The sequence below is a fragment of the Rattus rattus genome, chromosome 2 (assembly GCF_011064425.1).
Source record: "Rattus rattus isolate New Zealand chromosome 2, Rrattus_CSIRO_v1, whole genome shotgun sequence".
Classification (NCBI taxonomy): Eukaryota; Metazoa; Chordata; class Mammalia; order Rodentia; family Muridae; genus Rattus; species Rattus rattus.
Window position 1 is genome coordinate 218,150,032 of NC_046155.1, and position 19,672 is coordinate 218,169,703.

At 43.7% G+C, this 19,672-nt stretch overlaps 1 protein-coding gene across 1 annotated transcript in view; it reads left to right on the top strand.

Moving 5' to 3' along the window:
• The first annotated feature begins 3,094 nt into the window (after nt 1–3,094).
• Arfgef3 (ARFGEF family member 3) overlaps nt 3,095–19,672 on the top strand; it is a 155,527-nt gene continuing 138,949 nt past the window's right edge. Inside the window, exons 1-2 of the mRNA XM_032894946.1 lie at nt 3,095–3,537; nt 13,234–13,285. Of these exons, the coding sequence (XP_032750837.1) occupies nt 3,453–3,537; nt 13,234–13,285 (137 nt within the window). The 5' untranslated portion in view covers nt 3,095–3,452. The remainder of the gene's footprint in view (nt 3,538–13,233; nt 13,286–19,672) is intronic.

Here is a 19,672-nt window from a genome sequence, read left to right on the forward strand (position 1 = left end):
AAAGATATGTTTATTTTCATCACCACACCCTTTGGATGAATTGCCAGCAGAGGGAATTCTGGTCTGGAACCACATGTGTTATATAGAACCTGGTTCCCTTCAAGAACGCAGGACCACACTAGGTCTACCAGCATCCCCAGTGCACAGGGAGGCCCTGCTGCCAATTTTTCACTCAGAATAGCATTTTGAAGTAAATGTGGCCATAACCTTCCCGACATTTCTCTTTCAAATCACCACCTCTGCATGTTAATTTGTAAATAAAACCAATGAATAAAAATTAGCCACTCACTTAAAAGTTTGTGCTGTTGTACTTGACTTTTGCAGATATACAAATAACTGTATTTATTCTGTAAATTGTTATTTATAGAATTATTAACCTCTCATTTTGATTTTCGAGAGTATGCCCACACTACCACCTTTTAACAACTTGGTAAGTCTTTTTAACAGCACTATTCAAATTTTATATCATTATTCGAATCACTTTCCTGGTTTGTACCTGAAGTACTCTCTTTTTAATTGTAAAGCTAATACAATTTTTAAATAGGCTCAAAATATAAATCTCCATAAAATTAAAAGCTAGACTTCTCTCCTCTTAATCCACCCGAGTGTAAACTTGCTATTGTATTCGTGACTTTTCTGTTACTGTGACAAAATACCATGGCCAAAAGTAACTTGGGGAAGAAAGGGTTTACTTTGGCTTCCATTTCCAGAGGGCTAGCGTCCATCTTGGCAGCGAAGAAATGGCAACAGCAGAAAAGGCATGGAGAGCAAGAGCAGACAGCTGGCAAACCCACTTCCATCTCCACACAGGAAACACAGAAGGAGAGAAGAGCAAGTGGGGCCAGCGTATAAAAACATACTTCCTCCAGTAAGGAAGTATGAAACCTCTTAAGGTTCCATAACTGTCCCAGACAACACTACCAACTGGGGACCAAGAATTCAAGTACAGGAGCCTGTAGGGGGCATTTCCCACTCACACCAACACATCTGCATTTTAATTTGCAAATGGAACTTTTAAAACATTTTTGGAACTTTTTAAAGGCCTTAAATAGTCAAATCATAAAATTCATCGAATTTCCCCCATTTCTGCCATAACTGGTTTTACAAAAATTTCAGTGTGCTAGGAAGTATATTCATTTAGCTCTTCTTGACCTTTTACGGTTTGATTCTTACATCTAACTCTTTAAAATATCAGCAATTCACTTCGATGCATGGTATAATACCGATGAATATATTATTCCAAATAGTTAATATGATGGTTGGATATGAGGTTTTGTCGTTTGCTTTGTAGCACTAGAAACTTTTCTTCAAAAGATGGCTCCATTGGATGCATGGATGGTGGGCAGAGGGGCCCTTGGGAATTGGCACTCTGAAGGAACTGAGAGCAGTCAACACTCTCTCCCCTTTGGATACCTCCCTGTGACACTTCCTTCCCTGGCTGCCTTTCACTCCTGGGACTTCTCCCAGCTCCCAGCTTCTTCCACCAACCCTCTGCCCCTAAGTCAGGTCCTGCAGCTTCCTCTGTGGCCTCTGACAGCAACCACTCACCATATCGAATGGCTTTATACCATCCCTTTCATCCCAGATATGTAATGGGGGCTCCTGTCCATAGGTAAAACACCCTATAGATGTGTCATTATCCTCTCAATCAGACTGTGTTAAATATGAGCTTGCATACTCCCTTCATCTAAACCCTTCCTCCATATCATCTTTGGCCTACAAAATGGGGCCCGTGTCTTCTGATTTCCTAAAGAAAACCTGAGTGCTTCCCTCATACTGCTGGTCCTTCTCTGGACAGTCATCAAACCGTTTCACAGTGTCTCCTCAAACATCTCTCTTCCAGCCTACCTAAGGCCCAGTTACTCTAGGTTGCTGTGAAACCTGCTTACATAACCCCCAAGCCATCACCCTTTCTGCAGACAGCACCTCTACGACTAGAAATATATTTCTCATTAAAAACTGAATTTGTGCTGGGTGGTGGTGGTACACACTTTGAATCCCAGCACTCAGGAAGCAGAGGCAGATCGATCTCTGTAAATTCAAAGTCAGCCTGGTGTACAGAGCAAGTTCCAGGACAGCCACAGCTACTTGGTGAGACCCTATCTTGAAAAAAAAAAAAAAAAGCCAAAAACCAAGATACAAAGAACCCAAATTCGCTTGTAACTCCACCTTCACTACTTATCACAGCTCTCAGAATAAAGTCGTTGCTTTCCTTCAGGCCTCCTTCCTCTAACTGCTGGCAGAGGGAAGTACATGAAGTCATCTTAAAGAGCAGAGGCTCTGTTCACGCTACCTTCCTAGTTTAGTCCTCCTAGCTCCCAGGGGGCAGGCTTTCCTGCTTGCCAAAACCTGATAGGCTGAACTGTCACAGCCAGTGTGTCCCTTCAGAGGGAAACAACGCAGCCAGCACAAGAGAGATAAAGAAAGGAAGGGAAGAGATCTTACTTTGATGATGAGGATGAGGATGAGGATGAGGATGAGGATGATGATGATGATGATGAATTTATTTTGACAGTCTTGTGTACCTCAAGCCCGTCTCAAACGAAACTTCTAGGTTTCCTATCTTTACCTGCTGGTACTGAAGGTTTTAAAAAACATCTTAACATTCGGACTGTGTGGAATACAATTCTTGTTGGTTGGGAAGTAGCCGAGGTCTAGTTTCCTCGCTTATATACTGGCTCATTAATTTCTAACATACAGGGCAGTCCCACAGGTTGACTACTGGTCTATTTATAGATTTTAAGTTGTCAATTAAATCTATTGATTTTTTTTTTCTTTTTTTCAATTTCTGCCTTAGCTGGTTTGGTGGAAATCTCAATGTACTAAGGGGGAGTGTATTCGTTTTAATCTTCGTCTAAACCCTTCCTGGCTTAATTTTCACATCCAATTCTCTCAGTATTAGAGAGAACTGCATTAGAGTCTGATGCACGAGTCTAATACATTGTCATGTAAGCTCCCAGCAGGCAGACATGACGTAGTTCTCACTGGATGGCTTCAGCCTTCCACGGGGAGGGGACCAGCTGTTTGCTATTTACTATTTATTACTCTCTACCCCCTAGAGTAGAGAGGCTGGGAGGCGCCGGCCCAGCAGGTGATTGGCACAAGCGACCAGGCCCCTCCCTGCTCTATGCCCGCGGATCTCGGTGAATTCCCTAGGGCAGAGCCTGGCCGGCAGCCAGCCACAGATCCCCACCTTTGGATGAAGCCTGGTACCCCAGGTCCTCCTAGGCACTAGGTAGGCGGCTGCGGCCTCCTGGGTTCCCCGGCTGGTGAGCGCACCTGACCCGGCGGGCGTGGCAACAGGCGGGGCGGCGAGGCTGACGTGGCCCGTGGCGTGGAGCGGGCGTGATTCATCAGCGGCGGCCGAGAGTGATGGGGACGAGTGCCGAGGCCTCCTAGGCGCGTCCCCTGCGCGATCTCGGGGTCGGTGGCCTGGCTCTGGGAAAGCCAAGATGGAAGAGATCCTGAGGAAGCTGCAGAGAGATGCGTCCGGGAGCAAATACAAAGCCATCAAAGAGAGCTGTACCTGGGCCCTGGGTAAGTGAGCGGGAGGCGAAGGGGTGCGCGAGGACACCTGCTCCCCGATCTCGGGTTCCTCGCGGCCCCTGGGCAGGAGGGACTGTCACCGAGTGTGGCTTATGGATATTGCCTCGGAGAATTAATGCGGGGGATGAAAATCTTGGCTCAGCGTGGACGTGCAGCTGGGTCCATCTGGTCCCCTTACCGCTTCCCAAACCTCTATGGGAACCATTGCCTTTGGGGTGAGGCAACCCCATTCCTGGTCCCTAGAGCCCATAGGCACCGGGTTCCCCAAAGCCAAGTTAGGACCTCCAGTTTGTGTGAAATCAGGGCCCTGGTTTCCAGGGGGTATGGAAGAAAAAAAGGAAGTTAATTAAAGCAACAGCCCTCTTCTCAAACACTGGTGAGAGGAACCAGGAAGGGAGAGGCTTGTTTAATTTGATTTTGCTGATTGAGGCCACCTTGCTAAATATTCACTTTTACGGCTATTGCGCATGGGATAAAACAGTCTGAAGGAATTGCGTTACTCCTGCAGTTCGGTTCCTGACTGGCTCTCAGACAGGTGGGCTTTCAGTGGCGTGAGCTGTGCTAAGATTGAGATAAGTTCCTGGTTGCAAACGAGCATTTCCCATCATGTAGGCTGCAGTCCTGAACATCGGAAAATAAACGGGATGACATATCAATTAGGCAAGACCAAGGCACTGCGAATGGGGAGGACTGAACTGCACTAGACAGGCGGCTCTGTGAGACCCTTGCTTTACCAGAGCCTGCATGTTATGCCTCAGTAACCAGTTAATAATAATAATAATAATAATAATAATAATAATAATAATAATAATAATAAAACCCGTTTCCTGAAATAAAAACCAATCGGCACTTGTCATGATTCTGTGCTGTGTGCAAACTGGAAAAAAAAAAAAAAAGAGACACAGAAATGCTATCAGTTGCCCGTCCACTAAAGGCAGAATTCTGATAGTGTTTTAGGTCATGCTGTTCTGATGGAAGGTCTTAATTCACATGTTTGTGCACACATGTGTGTCTGTCTCCCTGTGTAGACAATTGTAGCAGTACCCTCCTCTGTTTAATCTCTGCATATCCCTAAATCGTCTTCAATTATTGCCCAGGGCGGTTTATCTTGTAGGTAGAAGTAGTACTTGGCCATTTTAGTTTCATATTCAATGAAAATGGAGTAGCTGTCTGAGAGGCGGCAGGGCTCTTAAAGCTGCAGTAAGGTTTCAGTGGCCACTATCGTTAACCGTTCAGCAATGCTTCCTAGCTGGATTTCCCAAAAGCCTCTCTAATGAAAGGTCACAGATGGCTGGCTAACATAGTAAAGGAGGGCCTGACTGTGCATGGGATACACCATTCCTGGTATTCCTTATTAGTTTGCTGGGAATGAAACTGATTGAGATAAACACAGAGGTGGTGAGTAACCAGTGTTTTTTTTTTTTTTTTTTTTAATAAGTTGGACCTTTGCTATTCAACATCTTGTGTGTTAAACAGCAGGTGTTGAATTTAGGCCCCGGAAGGTACTAGGGAAGCCCAGATCTGAGGCCAGGTAGGTTTTCTGGGTCATGTTCAGAATTCACCTTGACCGTAAGAATAGATGAGGTCCCATTTACTGCTCAACGCTTACTCTGTAATTAGCGAGAGAAGAGATAAAGCTGTGACGGTTAAATAACAGCGTGGAACCTTCCTGGTTACATGGGAACAACCACAGCTGGAAAACATAGCAAGGAGGAGCATCTCTGGGAGGAGAAGGAAGGGAGATGGGGTAGATTTTACTCACTGGCTGGTTCTGTGTGTCAACTTGACACAAGCTGGAGTTATCACAGAGAAAGGAGCCTCAGTTGTGGAAAGGCCTCCATGAGACCCAGCTGTAAGGCATTTTCTCAACTAGTGATCAAGGGGGGAGGGCCCAGCCCATTGTGGGTGGGGCTGTCCCTGGGCTGGTGGTCTTGGGTTCTATAAGAGAGCAAGCTGAGCAAGCCAGAGGAAGCAAGGCAGTAAGTAACATCCCTCCATGGCCTCTGCATCAGCTCCTGACTCCTGACTTCCTCTGGTGATGAACAGCAATGTGGAAGTGTAAGCTGAATAAACCCTTTCCTCCTCAGCTTGCTTCTTGGTCATGATATTTGTGCAGGAATAGAAACCCTGACTAAGACAATGGGTAATCTTTAGGTTCTCTTATTTTTCTTCTATTTTTTGGAGCATACATTTCAGACATTCCCTGTAGTGAAGAATTCTTAAACCCGAGGCAGTTTGTTGAAGGGGAGTGGGGAGTGCAGTAGAAACAAAGGCATGGGCGTTTTTTTTGCTGGTCCGTCTTCTTCCTCCTACAGCCAAGTCAAGGTTTTTACTAGAACATAGTTGTTGATGATCAGCCGTTCGTATTTTTAAATAGAGTAACATTTATATTTCTAAGAATGCTTAGAGAATCTAGAGCAGCTCCCTTTCGTACGGCCCCACCAAGAGCTCCAGGGCCCGGTGGCAGTCAGCTGTGACACTTTGTTGATGACACCATGCACAGCAGCTATTTTCTTTGCTTCTGATATTCTTCTGCCTGGAATACCTTTCCAGATCCCTCAAGGCCTCACAGGAAGCCTTCTCTGCCTGTCTCAGTGGAATCATTTACTCCGCTGGCTTAGAGCCCTGCCCTCCAGACTCTCTTAGAGCACTTAGTACTTTAGACTTGGCACACGAATACCTTGAGTTCAGGGAAAAGGCGAGTTAAAGCTGTCCCCCACCCCACAATGTGCTTGCTCCGTCCATGAATTGTTCATTAGAAGAATAATGGGGTTTGGGTTGGTGTGAAATTATACAGTTTATGGGACCTTGACTTGATCTTTGTGAGTCGTCTGATATGTTCTACACAGATTTTGGGTGTCCATAAACTGAGACCGCCTTACCCCATACTTAGACTGTGTTAGGAGAGGGGAGTAATCCTTATTTAGATTTTCATGGGGGCAGCACAGTGTTGGAATTAGTTTTAGCTGTGAATTTGACATCACCCTAGAGTCACCTGAGAAGAAGGGGGCCTCAACTGAAGAATTGCCTAGATCAGATTAGCCTGGGACTGTGTTCATGTGACATTTTCCTAATTGCTACTTGATAAAGGAGGGTCTAGACCACCGTATGGTGTCCAGGCAGATAGGACATGAGATGTGTGAGAAAGATACCTGATTGTGAGCCTGCAACAACTTAAACTACAGCTTCCCTTTGCGGTGTTTTCTCCGAGCTCTTGCTCTGACCTCAGTGATAGTCTGTAATCTGTACCCTGAAATAAACCCCTTCCTCTCCAAGTTGTTTTTGGTTATGGTGTTTATCAGAGCAACAGAGATTATACTAGGACACACAGTCATCTGTCTTTAGTATGTGATGGGACAGCGGTCATCTCAAGAGAGAAAGGTCATCTCCATACTAATAAGGTACGCCAGATAGGGTTTTTTGGGGGAAGGGGGCTGTGAGACAAACTTTCCAGAAGCTGCTGCAGTCATACAGCTATGTTACAGCAAGACAGGACATCTTGTGGCTGCTCAGACATTAAAAACAAACAAAACCATCTGGGACTGTCATGGCTAACCCAGTTCTTTGTTAACTGTCCTTTGCTTCACTGTAATGGTGCTTCCATATCATTAGTCCGGCAGAATTGTTTGTTTCCCTCTCAAAATTCCAGAGAAGGACAGGCAGTGGTAGTAAAGCCTATTTTGTGGGAAAATCAGACCCTCTTCTCCTCTTTTGTTTTTATCCGATATTTTTAAATTTACATTTCAAATGTTATCACCTTTCCCGGGTTCCCATCCACAAACCTCCATCCCAATCCCCTTCGCCCTTCTTCTATGAGAGTGTTCTCCCACCCATCTACCTACCCCTTCCTGCCTCCCCAGCCTGACATTCCCCTACACTGCGGGGTCTAGCCTTGGCAGGACCAAGGGCCTCTCCTCCCATTGATGCCAAACAAGGCCATCCTCTGCTACATATGCAGCTGGAGTTCATGTATATAGTCTTTGGGTAGTGGTTTAGTCCCTGGGAGTACTGGTTGGTTGGTATTGTTGTTCTTATGGGGTTGCAAGCCCCTTCAGCTCCTTCAGTCCTTTCTCCAACTCCTCCAATGGGGACCCTGTTCTCAATTCAATGCAGACCCTCTTCTCATGAGTGAATAATCCTCCCTTCATTAAAGCTCAGTGTAAATTCAGCCACCTAGAATTGAAGAGTGGTAACCCAGAATCCTTCACTCTCCATCTGCATAAAACTCCCAAATTCCTTAGTTTGTGTCCTCTCTAAATTCTTTCTCTGATGGTGGTGAGAACCTGGGAATACTAGTTAAAAGTTTCTGCTATTTCTGAGACTTTCCCCACTTTCCTCAGGGGCAACACCTAGATCATCTAAGCCATAGTTCTAAACCTGTGAGCTGAGACTACCAAAGAACCATCGAAACCCACAGATATTTACTATACAATCCATAACAGTAGCAAAATTATAATTATGAAGTAGCTACAAAAATAATTTTGTGGTTGAGAGTCACCACACCACGAGGACCTGTATTAAAGGGTCACAGCATCAGGAAGGTTGAGAACCACTGCTCTAAGGCGGGAAGAGACATATACCATTTGTACCTTCTCGAGAGGAAGAAGCCATCACCACATTTAGACCATATGGCTCTTCCAGTCATGTCTGCGTGGTCCTTGGTGTCACAGATTCTCTCTGTGTCCTGAGTTATTCAACTATGCCCAGACCTATGTTCTATACAAGAAAGGTACCGGGGTAACTGGATTAAATAAAAACCAGGGAGCAGTGCTCCCTGTTAGCACAAACACAGTATGTTTACAACCTCGGTGGTTTCTGCATCTAGAGTTTGAGACTCTACTTTTTTTTTTTTTCTTTTTTCTTTTTTTCGGAGCTGGGGACCGAACCCAGGGCCTTGCGCTTGCTAGGCAAGCGCTCTACCACTGAGCTAAATCCCCAACCCCGAGACTCTACTTTTAATTTATAAATATACTCTTAGCCTGTGGTTTCAAATATTACTCATCCTTAATTGAAAAGAATTACGTGTTAGTTTTAGAATATTGGAAAGCATTAGAATAATATAAAGAAAGGGAATATTATCTTACCGCCCAGTGGTAACACCGTTACATTTAAAAGTTACCCCTTTTGCAAAGAGATCATACTTCACACTTATTTTAAAATGTAAGAATTTTCTTTATTGCATTTAACTTTTAAATAGTTTATTTCTATGGGGTGGGTGCAAAGGCCTGCGTGTAGAGGTCAGAACAAATGTGTGGGTTCTGGGAATTGAACTCACATTGTCAGGCTTGGTGGGAAGTCTGTTTACCACTAACTCATCTTACTAAGCTCCTTTAGTACATTTAAAAAATGTTAACATTTCACTCTTGTCGTAATCCCTCTAAAAATTAGTGGTTTTGATAGTTACAGAATAAGTAGCAAGGACTAGGTATGCATTTTATCTTAATTCTATGCTATTTAGACCCTTGTTTGCCAGGGATATTCTCTGAGTAAAAAGCATTAGTTGGCTGGGATGAGCTCAGGAGACCCTGCAAGAACAAGGTTTCCTTCAGAAATAATAACTCCCAAGGATGTGACTGGCACCAAAAATAAAAAAGAGTGGCTGGGCATCACATCTTGGGAAGCACCATGCCCTCGTTTTAAAATTTACTTTGACTGTTTTACTTATAACAGGGGACTGATGAGGGATACATTTGAGATAGAAAGGGAAAAGGAAATGAAGTTAGAGGGGGAAACTCCTCTCACTAGGCGAAGGCCCGTCTTCCTCACCACCCTCTTTACACTCCCTTCTCTTCTAGCTCTAGATTTCCCATAGGCAGCTCCACAGTCAGACTTCTTGGCGTGCCTGTAGGGAGGGGCCCTTCTCTTTGCTTCCTACTAATCTACCCCACTCCAATCTAACTCAGCTTCTACCAGAGAGGCCAGATACCACTGGGTGCTGGCTTTGCCTTGTGGCCACAGCCACTTCCTGTGACGGGATGGTTCTTGAGCTCCATCGCGTCCATTCCCACATTCCTAATCCTTCCCATCCCAGGCCCAGTGTAATGAATTATGTCAGCATCTCTTCTCGAATAGCACAAAAATGCTTGACGTGAGCAAGACCCAAAATAATCCTGTGAATTTCCTACCTCATCCTCAAACCTAGCTCGCTTCCCTCTGACGCTTCTCGGTGTTCAGTTAGCACTGTCTGTCACTTGTCCAATTGCTTAAACCTGAAACAGAGTTGTCCTGGCTGCTTCTGTAGATTGTGGTCTAACCTGCTCTAACTTCTGCTTCCGTTTACCTCTTAGCTGCATCTCTAGCCTGCCCATGTCTCTTTACCTCTATTGCCTACTCGATGGCCAACATTTCCTTCCAGCCACCCCTGGCCTGCAGCAGCCTCCTGTGTTGTCCTTCCTTGTTGCTTCTAGACTTTTTCAAGACTTTTCCTACCATTCCTGGGAAACCTAATCTGTTCATTCCATGCCAGGTGAAAGGGCTGAGTAGCATCCATTAGTGTGAAATGGAGCCCTCGGTGTGTTCTGCTAAGTCTCACGTGGCCTGTCCCTCTACCTGTCTGGGAACCCCGTCCTGCACCTCCCTTCCTCTGACTCTCTGAACTTCAGCCATATGGACCTTCTCTCAGTGACTGACATACACTATCCTCCCTGTTACTTCATTAACTCAGCTGATTCATAGCGAGCATCTACAGCATCCCTGGAACTTTACCATAGGGAATAAAAAGACCAAAGATCCAATTTGCTGTTTGTGAACTATTGCCAGGATGACAGCAAATGATCGAGTAAAAATATGTGTGCCAAAGAAGATTCCAACGAAACCTAGAACTTGAGACAGGAGGACCTTGGGAAGAAAATGGAGTTACCCTCTCATCTCAGTAGATCGTTTAGGGGATGCGGTCTTGAAAGGGAGGCTGTAAGAAAGCAAGTGTCTAAGTAAGGCCTACTTATCTACCAGGTTGAGGAGAGAATGGCCATGGATGCTAGGGGCTGAGCCAGAGGCAGGCATAAGGTGAAAGATGCTGTAGTCACCAGGCCAGTGCTCTCATAAAGCAGTGACAACGTTTGGGATCCACTGAGTGTTTCCTTTTTTCCAAAATTTTATTATATTTTTATTTATTTGTTTTGTATAAGGTCCCGGGGATCAAATGTAAGTCATCAGGGTTAGCAGCAAATATTTTCATCTGCCGCTGAGCTGTCTCATGGGCCTTAATTTAAAACGTTTACGCCTTTCTTGAGTCTATTTGCTGGTACGTTTGTTTGGTTTTTGAGTTAGGATTTCACTCTGTAACCCTTGGGCCTAAGGGATCCAGCTGCCTCTGTGTCTCCAGTATCTGGAACGACAGGTGTGCGCTACTGTGTCGGACTAAGTTTTTATGTGTTTTGAGTTCATTACATTCTCTTATTGGAAAACCTTCTTACCTAATTTGCAGTTGTGTTCAGTTTTAGTACTTCCTAGAGGGAGCCCTGATGCCCAACCACAGAAGAGCTGTCTGTTGCATCCTTTGACTAATGCTCAAATTCTCCTTCCTGACATTTGCCAGAGTTTAAAACTGGAGTGTATGCACTCTGAATTCTCCAACAAACTATACTCACTACTGGGTCTTCAAGCCATTACATGGCCTGAAATTCAGCAAGTCCATCAAGGAGACAGGAGCTGTCACTGACATCTGAGGCCACTATCAGGCTTTTGATGACTGTGATTTCATTAGCTCTTCCTAAGAATCTTGTGGGGTAGATGTCAGTCACCTCCTTTTACAGGTGGGGAAAGTGGGTGTATGTCAGTGGTTGAGCAATTGCCCAGAGAGGGAGAGATGATGGAGAGGGGGACAGAGGGACAGAGGAAGAGAGGGACAGAGGGACAGAGGGACAGAGGGAGAGATGGAGATGAGGGGACAGAAGTTTGGACCTGAATGACTTGTTCCATCTCACAAAATAGTATGGAGTCAGAGAGAGAAGGTGGTTCTCTTTGCGCTCTTGTTGGTGTTTCTGTGGTCTTCCTCCCTGCAGGGCTACTCTGTCCTATCTTCCAGAGCAGCCCTTAGAAGAGACCATTCTGCATTTTTCAGGGCCTGGCTTCTTTGTTCCTTCAGCAATTGACTTGAATTCCACCCTTGTCCCTCTTACCTGGAATAAGGTCTTGGCTCATGGCAACTGTGTTGTGTGTAGTTGCCCCCATTGGCTGTCCCCCCCCTCTTGCCACCCTTTTGTTAAAGGTGGTGCTGAGGATTGAACCCAGAATTTTTCATGCTGGGCAAGCACTCTCCCACAGAGCGATTTCCCTGGTCTCTTTCCTCCTCCTCCTGGCTCACTCGTAGATCAGGCAGTCGTTCAATGCACCCCTGTCTCTAGAGAGAGCACAATGCTTGCTTGTCTGGTGCTGTTAATCCTTGACGTTTTTCCTAGCAGCATTGACTTGCCCTCAACACTGCTCCCTGTCACGCTAATTGCTGGGCTGTGCTAACCTGTGTGACCTTTTGAGCTACCCTGGGAACCTGCATTTTATGGCTTCATTTTCTTGTCATCCTGTACCATCCTTAGCTCTGACCTCAGTTCCCGTTTCCCCGCTGGGCCTCATCTCTGAGGCACCAGTTCCCCTGCTCGGCTCTACTTTCTGTTTTGCTGATGAGTCACCTTTCTCAAAACCAGGATTTTTGCTCCATTGGCTACAGAAGGCCTGATTCTGTCCTGCTGGGCCCTATTAGTACTGAGTCTAATGGACATATTCGGTTTCTTGTTCTCTCTGATCTCTTAGTGGGGTGCAGGGACTTGTCTGTCTTCTTCCAAGGGAAGTAATTCAAATGGACAAAGCTTGTTGACTCTAAATGGTGAAGCCAACCGCTTAGAGACAAGTTGGAACAATTGAAGTAGAACAGTTTTAGAGGGGACATAATAATTAGCTTTTTATTGTCTGTACAATTAGAGTCAATAGTTGTGTGATTTACCCACAAACCGTGGCAAAGTATCGAGTACCTGGGCTGATTATAAGATGTGAGGATGAGCCCACTTATAAATAGATGGTCCAGTCTGCCATGTTACAAACATGTGTGGTTAACATGGAAGTCTCTACAACACATTAGTCTAGAAGAGGTATGATAGAAGAAGAAATGGATTTGCTTTAAAGACAGAAACACAATCTCGTTCAATCTACTTGAATGGAGATTCCCAGTAAAGCACTGTGTTCTGATTATTTAGCAAACACACTCCATAAGCAAATGTAATTTCATTATTTCTCATTAAGGGAAATCCAAGAAAGGGCAAAAGTGCTTTAATAAATAAATAAATCACCACACGTCCAATAAGGTGCCTTGTGAACTCGAAAGTCTTCACAAGTATGAGTTTATTGACTGAGAGATTAAAATGCTTCAACCAAATATCTCTTGTTTCTTTGATGGGAGAATGTAGCATCTTGGTCAATGGTAGGTACCATGAATTGGCATTCTGGCTTAGGTTAGGGACTTAGTTACTCATTCCTTGCCACTAAGAGGAAAACGTGATCTAGATTTGAATCACTTCTCTCCCAATAGTGAAGTGAGGTCCATTGTGGGGAAAGCATGTTAAAATAAAGATGACTGAGAAGTGGGTAGTTTCTATTTTCCAAGCCACTGGTGACTTCCATGAGTATAGAGATTTTGGTATTTAGATATCATAGTCTTTGAATATTTACTTGTAATTCCACAATCTTCTTTTACAGAAACCCTCGGGGGCCTGGACACTGTCGCGAAGATCCCACCCCACTTGTTGAGGTAAGAGATGGTAACCGTAATGCTTCAGGAACAAAAACCACCTTCTACGGTTTCCTGAAGGCTGGATCGCCTTGTTGGGTTATAGCATTTCACGTGCTGCATACCTTTTATCTTGCGCTGTTGGTTGGTTGGTTTGGTGAGCATGAAGTGGGATTATTTCATGAGGGGAGCAAGATGGGGGCTCGATCCGTTTCTGTCTGTGTGTGGAGGGAATGAAGGAAGTCAGTGATACTAAGATAGTCACTGAGTGGAAGGATGCAGTGAGGCCAGAAGAGAAGTGACCAAAGCTGATATGAGAGAGAGTAGACATGGAACAAAAGCTTCCAGTCAAGCACAGGTAACAGTATGTTCTCTGGGAAATGCGGTCAGCCTACTGACCGACCAGAGTAGGTTTCCTTTTTCTCCTCAGCCTTGGCGGGACATCTCGCTGATGGAAATCGGAAGTCACTTGCAGCAGCTCTGAGAGCCTGTTTCTGCACCTGCCTCACCATCCCATGCACATTTTCCCTTCTTTCTCCTTATTTTGAGATAAACGTATGTCCTGTATAGAAAACGGGAAAGAACTGAAGAATTAAAAAAGACTGTTTCCACAATCACACACCTAATAATGACTAAAGCCAGTTTAATAGACTTTCTCAAGTCCTTTGCACATACTTATAGAACATAAAATGCATGTGAATATTTTCTTACAATTTCATTTTCTTGTTTCTTTTTAATTTGCTACTATCTGAAACATGTTTTCTAAATTCCAGTGTGTACTTTAAATTAAAATACTTTATTTTTAGTCCCGTGGCTAGGACCTAATTTATCTAGCAGTTTTTCCATTATTAAAGCATTTGATTATCTCTAAGTTTTCCTGTGATATTATGAGAAATAACTGGCAATCACTTATAGAGTGGTTTCTACGTTGTCAGGACACAGTGAATTATTGGGATTTTCCATTTGTGTGGATTGAACAGGATTCAATCTGTCCTTCAATTTGTCTTCAAAGCCATGTATTATTTCTCCTGTCATATGTGCTCCAGAGTTACGTGTTGTAGGGACTCCCATGTTAATCTCAGTTGTACAAAGCTTACAAACTGACAGAGTGGCAGCAACACACACAGCTAGCAGGGAGCTGTCCCAAGAGGCCACGTGAGAACTTCACAGGCAGCTGGTTTGGGGAGCTCGTTTCCAGTTTCCTGTCTCCTGCATGTACCTTCCCTGAAACTGATTTGATCCACATTAACTTTGTCATAGTGGATTTCCCATCTCGCCTTCCACTGTTACTCTCCTGTTTCCTAGGATGTGAAACCATACCACCAGAAAGAACTGCGAGAATGCCACTGTGGGTACAGGAAAGGATAAGAACCAAGAAACATCTTTGGGCAGTTTGGTTAATTTTTACTTCTTGACTGCCGGCAAACTGGAAGGAGACCTAATCCAGCTATAAGATGATAGATGAAATTATCTTTGATAAGTTCATTTCGTGTAAACACACACAGACAGGTTTCCTATTGTTTGCATCCATAAAAATGGCAGTGATCTAAAACTGATACCGTGACAGGCTTTATCATAAGCAGTGGGCAATACTCGTCCACAGACAAAGGGACTAATGGAAGGGATCAGCAAACCCTATCCATTTCATTAGAAAACATTTCCAACAACATTGCCTTCTCCATGTTAACAATATCAACGTTCTTATAAGTGACTGCTATTGTTCTTTGGATCCAGCCTGTACATTAATAATCATAGCTCCAACTGAAAGGAAATCGAACACTTTTAAACCCTGTAGTCCCAGGACATTTTTTGGAGATTCATAAATGGCCTATGGAGATTCATATGGAGATTCATAAAATGGAGATTCATAAAAAGGCCTATCAAGCTTTAATTCATATTGTATTTAGAGAAAATTCTTTCTGTGGGTGAAGTAGAAGGGAAATGTGAGTTCAAGGAGAAAAAGAGAACAGCGGAGTATTTTTTTTTATTGTAAAGGATAATTTGCTCTCTCATTTTCAGTTGTTTAAAGTAGTTTTCAGGTTGCTGTAGTGTATAGAGTGTTCATTAGATACATTTGAAAGATGTTACATTTTAAATGGAAATTTAAATAGTTCCAATATGCGACAACTACAGCCTTCATAATTAAAATTATTCTGGAAAAATCTTAATTTTAAAATACATGGACACAAAACCTTAATTTTTTTCCCTCAATAACCATATAAGAAAAAAATCATCTTGGCCACTGGTTCTCAAGGTTGTTTTTCAAACCAAAGTATTATTCAGTGTGAAAATGAGGCTTATGAGGTGAGGAGCTCAGCCTTCAGGGTGAGAACAGCAGGTAATGGCCATAGAGTAGGGGTCTAGTCTGCCCTGTCCACAGGCAGCTGGGGGACCCCTGAGGTGCCTCAGTGGATGAGGACACCTGACTGAGGGCCTGAATTACATCTCCAGGATCCACATGTGGAAAGAGAGAACCAGCTTCACAAAGCCATGACCTTCACCCATGAATCAAGGCACACGCATACACGCACTACCACCACCAGCAGCCAAATTGTAACAAAAGGAAACTGATATTTTAATCATGTGTTACGGGGGAGCGTATGAGTTGGAGACCATACCTTTTTCTTGGTGCTGAGGACGTATTTGTTTTTTCTTTGCCCAGTGGAATTTACTTTCATTTCATAGCCAGCTGACCATCTCGTATACCCTAGGAGATGGTAGTGGAATTTGAAGAAAGGGTTCCAAAGGGATGAATTGTAGATGGATATTTCTATAGGAGACTAATCTGGAATCATCATTATTAGGAATATAATTAAATGTATCCTGATGACAGAGAGCTGCATCATCATCTTCGTATATAACAGAATCTGCAATATTGTATCTTACGCACACAGCAAAGGTCATCAAACGTTGTTGTGCGTGGCACTGAACCATATGAACAAGACATGCCAAACAGCTCAGGCCGGAGACTTTTTATTCTGGAAGGGGAGAGTGGAAACAAGCAAGAAAACACTGTTACATAGGTTGAATTGATTATAGATGTCCATACTTGTATAAGGAGACTTCAGGCACCCACTGTAGCACAGTCGTGGAACCTTTCAAAGCCTCTTTAGAACACAGGAGGAAGCCATGATTACATCAAGGAGGAGTCGTGGATCCAACAACAGTGTGAATAACTATGTTGTGTTCTTATTAGGGAAGCAGTGCGGTGAGCTGTAACAGGCTCATTAACTCTGATTCCATTCTTCTTTAACCATGTAGATTGATTGATCTGCTAGGAACTGTGATGTTCCCTTTGCTGTTGTTTTGCTTTTATTGACTGGTGGATGACTGATTTTTTTGAGAAATCATCTCTAAAATCTTGTTTTTATGGGGTTATAGGGAATCATTCGAATGCCGAACACTTTTGCCATGCTAGGCTTTCGTTTTTATTTTCCCAGCTGATTGCTTTCATGTTAAATATATGAACATTCTAATAAATAATTACAAGCGTGGCTTTGATCATTTGTGCATATTGGTAATGACAGCTCAAATCTGAAGCATACCCAACCCTTGAGAGACCTGTGTTGTGTTATCCTCCCCGACTTGAGCATTGCTTTTAAAGACTTCTCATATGAGCTTGAGTGCAAATTAATATGCATGATTTAAGTGCTTCATGAATGCATAGTACATTTTAGGGGAGGAACAACCTAGTGGAAATTAAGGAGTCGTCAGGAGACATTGCCTAGACAGGAAGGTGCAGTGAACACATCCTCTGGTCTGTTTCCCAAACTTGTTAGTAGAGGATCATTTTTATCTTCCTGCCATTAGTCTTACTTTTGACCTTGGAGATGGGCATTCAGGGTCCCTGACTTGCAGCACGGTTTCTGCATTCTCCTCTCCTTCGTGCCTCACTAGCCTCTCTTGAACTCAAGGTCCTACCTGTGTTTGTGGAAGGTTGAATAAAACCTATCAACTAAGAATCTATTGCAGTTACTTGAGTCCATCCATAGGACAGACACGTTGTGCTCTAGGTTAAGGTCACCATCTCCAGGATTTCCTTGTTTTACAAGTAGTCAGGTTGTTTCTTATCAGTAAGTGCATAAAATACTTCTGACCAGGTCAAACTGCCACTCACAGTCACTGACTCTATTGTAGATTGTAGTGAGAAACTTGGCTTCTTTAAAAACACAGAAAAATTATATGAATGTACTTTCATTTTAAACCCAGGTGTGGGATATAGGGCTACTTCAAATTGTCCACAGCAGCTGACTATGATTTGCCCCATGCCTCTAGCAGGGGTGTGATTTTGACAGGAACAGATAGTTTCTGCAAATGTGTGACATTTGGAATTCTAGGAACTTGTCAGAGGGTATACAAATGCTAGGGCCCCCAGAGTTGGGGAATCTCTTGGTAGGGGGTTGGTTGGTTGCTCTTGGTTGGGGTTAGTTAAGTAGTCATGTGCAAAGAAGAAACAACAAGAGGAAATTAAATATTCTGACGGCAAGATCAAACTTACCCCAAGGAACTCCATGTCCCAGTCAGCAGGAAGTAGTCTCATGATAATGATGCCCCTTTCACCTCTGTTCTTTTCTCTCTCCTGTCTAGCATTAGAAGGTTAAAAAGGTGGAAGAAAAAAGAACCCACAAGGGAGCCAAAAGTCTAGCTACACTGGAATCTACTTTTTTGACCCGGTTAATAAAAAGATCTGAAAATTGCTATCGAAGCTACCATTAGTTTGGTCCATTAGCTTTAATGGTAACTTTCAGGACCAGTGTGGCCTTAACTAGAAGGGAGTACCTAGCTTAAACCCCCTTGAGGTGGCATGTTCAACAATGTTTAGCTTCTTGCAAACCACTGTCACCCTTTTCTGGTGACACATGGCTACTTGACATACCACCACCAACAGCAACCAACCAACACCCCACCAACAGTTTCCCAACTCTCGGGGCCTTAGCAATTATATACTCTCTGAAGACTCCCCAGAATACCAAACATCACATACTCACAAGTTCATATGAGGGCTTGAGTACCTGGATATTCAGACACTCTGTCTTATCTGAAAATTTGCAGACTTTGTCTTCTTCATCTGTTAAAAAGGCAGGAGCACATGCCTGAAACATGAGCCTTTTTTTTTTTTAGGATTTTGTTATTTGTAATGGTTGCTTCTCCTAGGTGGGTCTTGATCTGTAAGCCATTCCCTGGGGTTGTTCTTGTCAGAGAGACTTTCCCAGTGTCCTTTGCCCCTTAGTGCTCTCTCTCTCTCTCCATCTGCCCAGTCTCTCTTTTTTTCAATGGATTATAGACTCCACATTAGGGTAGCAGTGAATTTGAACACTCTAACTGGCATGGCTCTGTGTGAATCTACACAACTATCTAAATGAGCCCAGACACCTCAGGACTTATCTCTCACATCATAAGCTGTTTAGGGGTTCAGTGATCAGATCCTATGATCGAGAGTTCATCTTTTTGGTGCTGCCCCCCAGTCTGGTGCCTAATGAACCTTTGGGGGATGACATGGTCTCTTCAAATTTCTCTTTATTCATTCTGTGTGTTTCATCTCCTAGATTCTTTTTTAAAAGTATTTTTGGGAAATCTCCAATAGAATCAAACCTCAGCTCTGGTAATGGACCTTTTAATATCTTACTGACTATGCATATCTCAAAAAATAGTTTCAGAAACCTAATCCCCAACTCATTGACCCCAGCTAGCGTAGACTTAGACCTCTTGCCTTCTACTTGATCCAAGAAAGCCCTGATCAATGGACTGTGTCCTAGTGCTGGGGTGGGAGTGGTAGTTGTCAGGACCCTGATCCATAGTCCATGCCAGAGAATGCTGACCTTAAACTCTGCAGTTCTTAATAGGTCTCAGAGAGAAATTCTTGGCCTCCTGAAGTTCCGGGTTTTTTTTTCCTTTTAAAAATACTTTATAAATCAAATACTTGAGACCAGTTGTTCTGGCCTCAGCAGCTTTGGCCTCTGAAACACAGGGCACCTCTGGTAGATATGCCTTTTTCCAACTTATGAGTGACTCTAGAATAGAAGTGGGGACAAGGACTGGAAAGTGCTTAACCCAACCCCCAGCATGAATTCCATGTGTAATATTCCTGATTTTAAAGAAGAGTAAAGGACCTTGACTTCTATCTTATTAAAATGCAAAAGTGTCTTTTCCTTATAGTCCAAGGTACTTATAACATACCGGTCTAGCTGAGATAAGACTGTCAAGAAAACCCTCAAGCTGTCTTGTTAAGAGGCAACCATTGGTAGCAGCCCTCTGTACCCCATCGTGCAGTACCCCATTGAGGAAAGTGCAGCCACTTCTCCAGCAATAGCTCAGCTGCCATTTTACTTTATCATGATTCTTTGGAACCATGAGCTTAGTTACTGTCTCCTGCTGGGTTTACTTCCAAAAGGACTCTAAGCCTTTCTT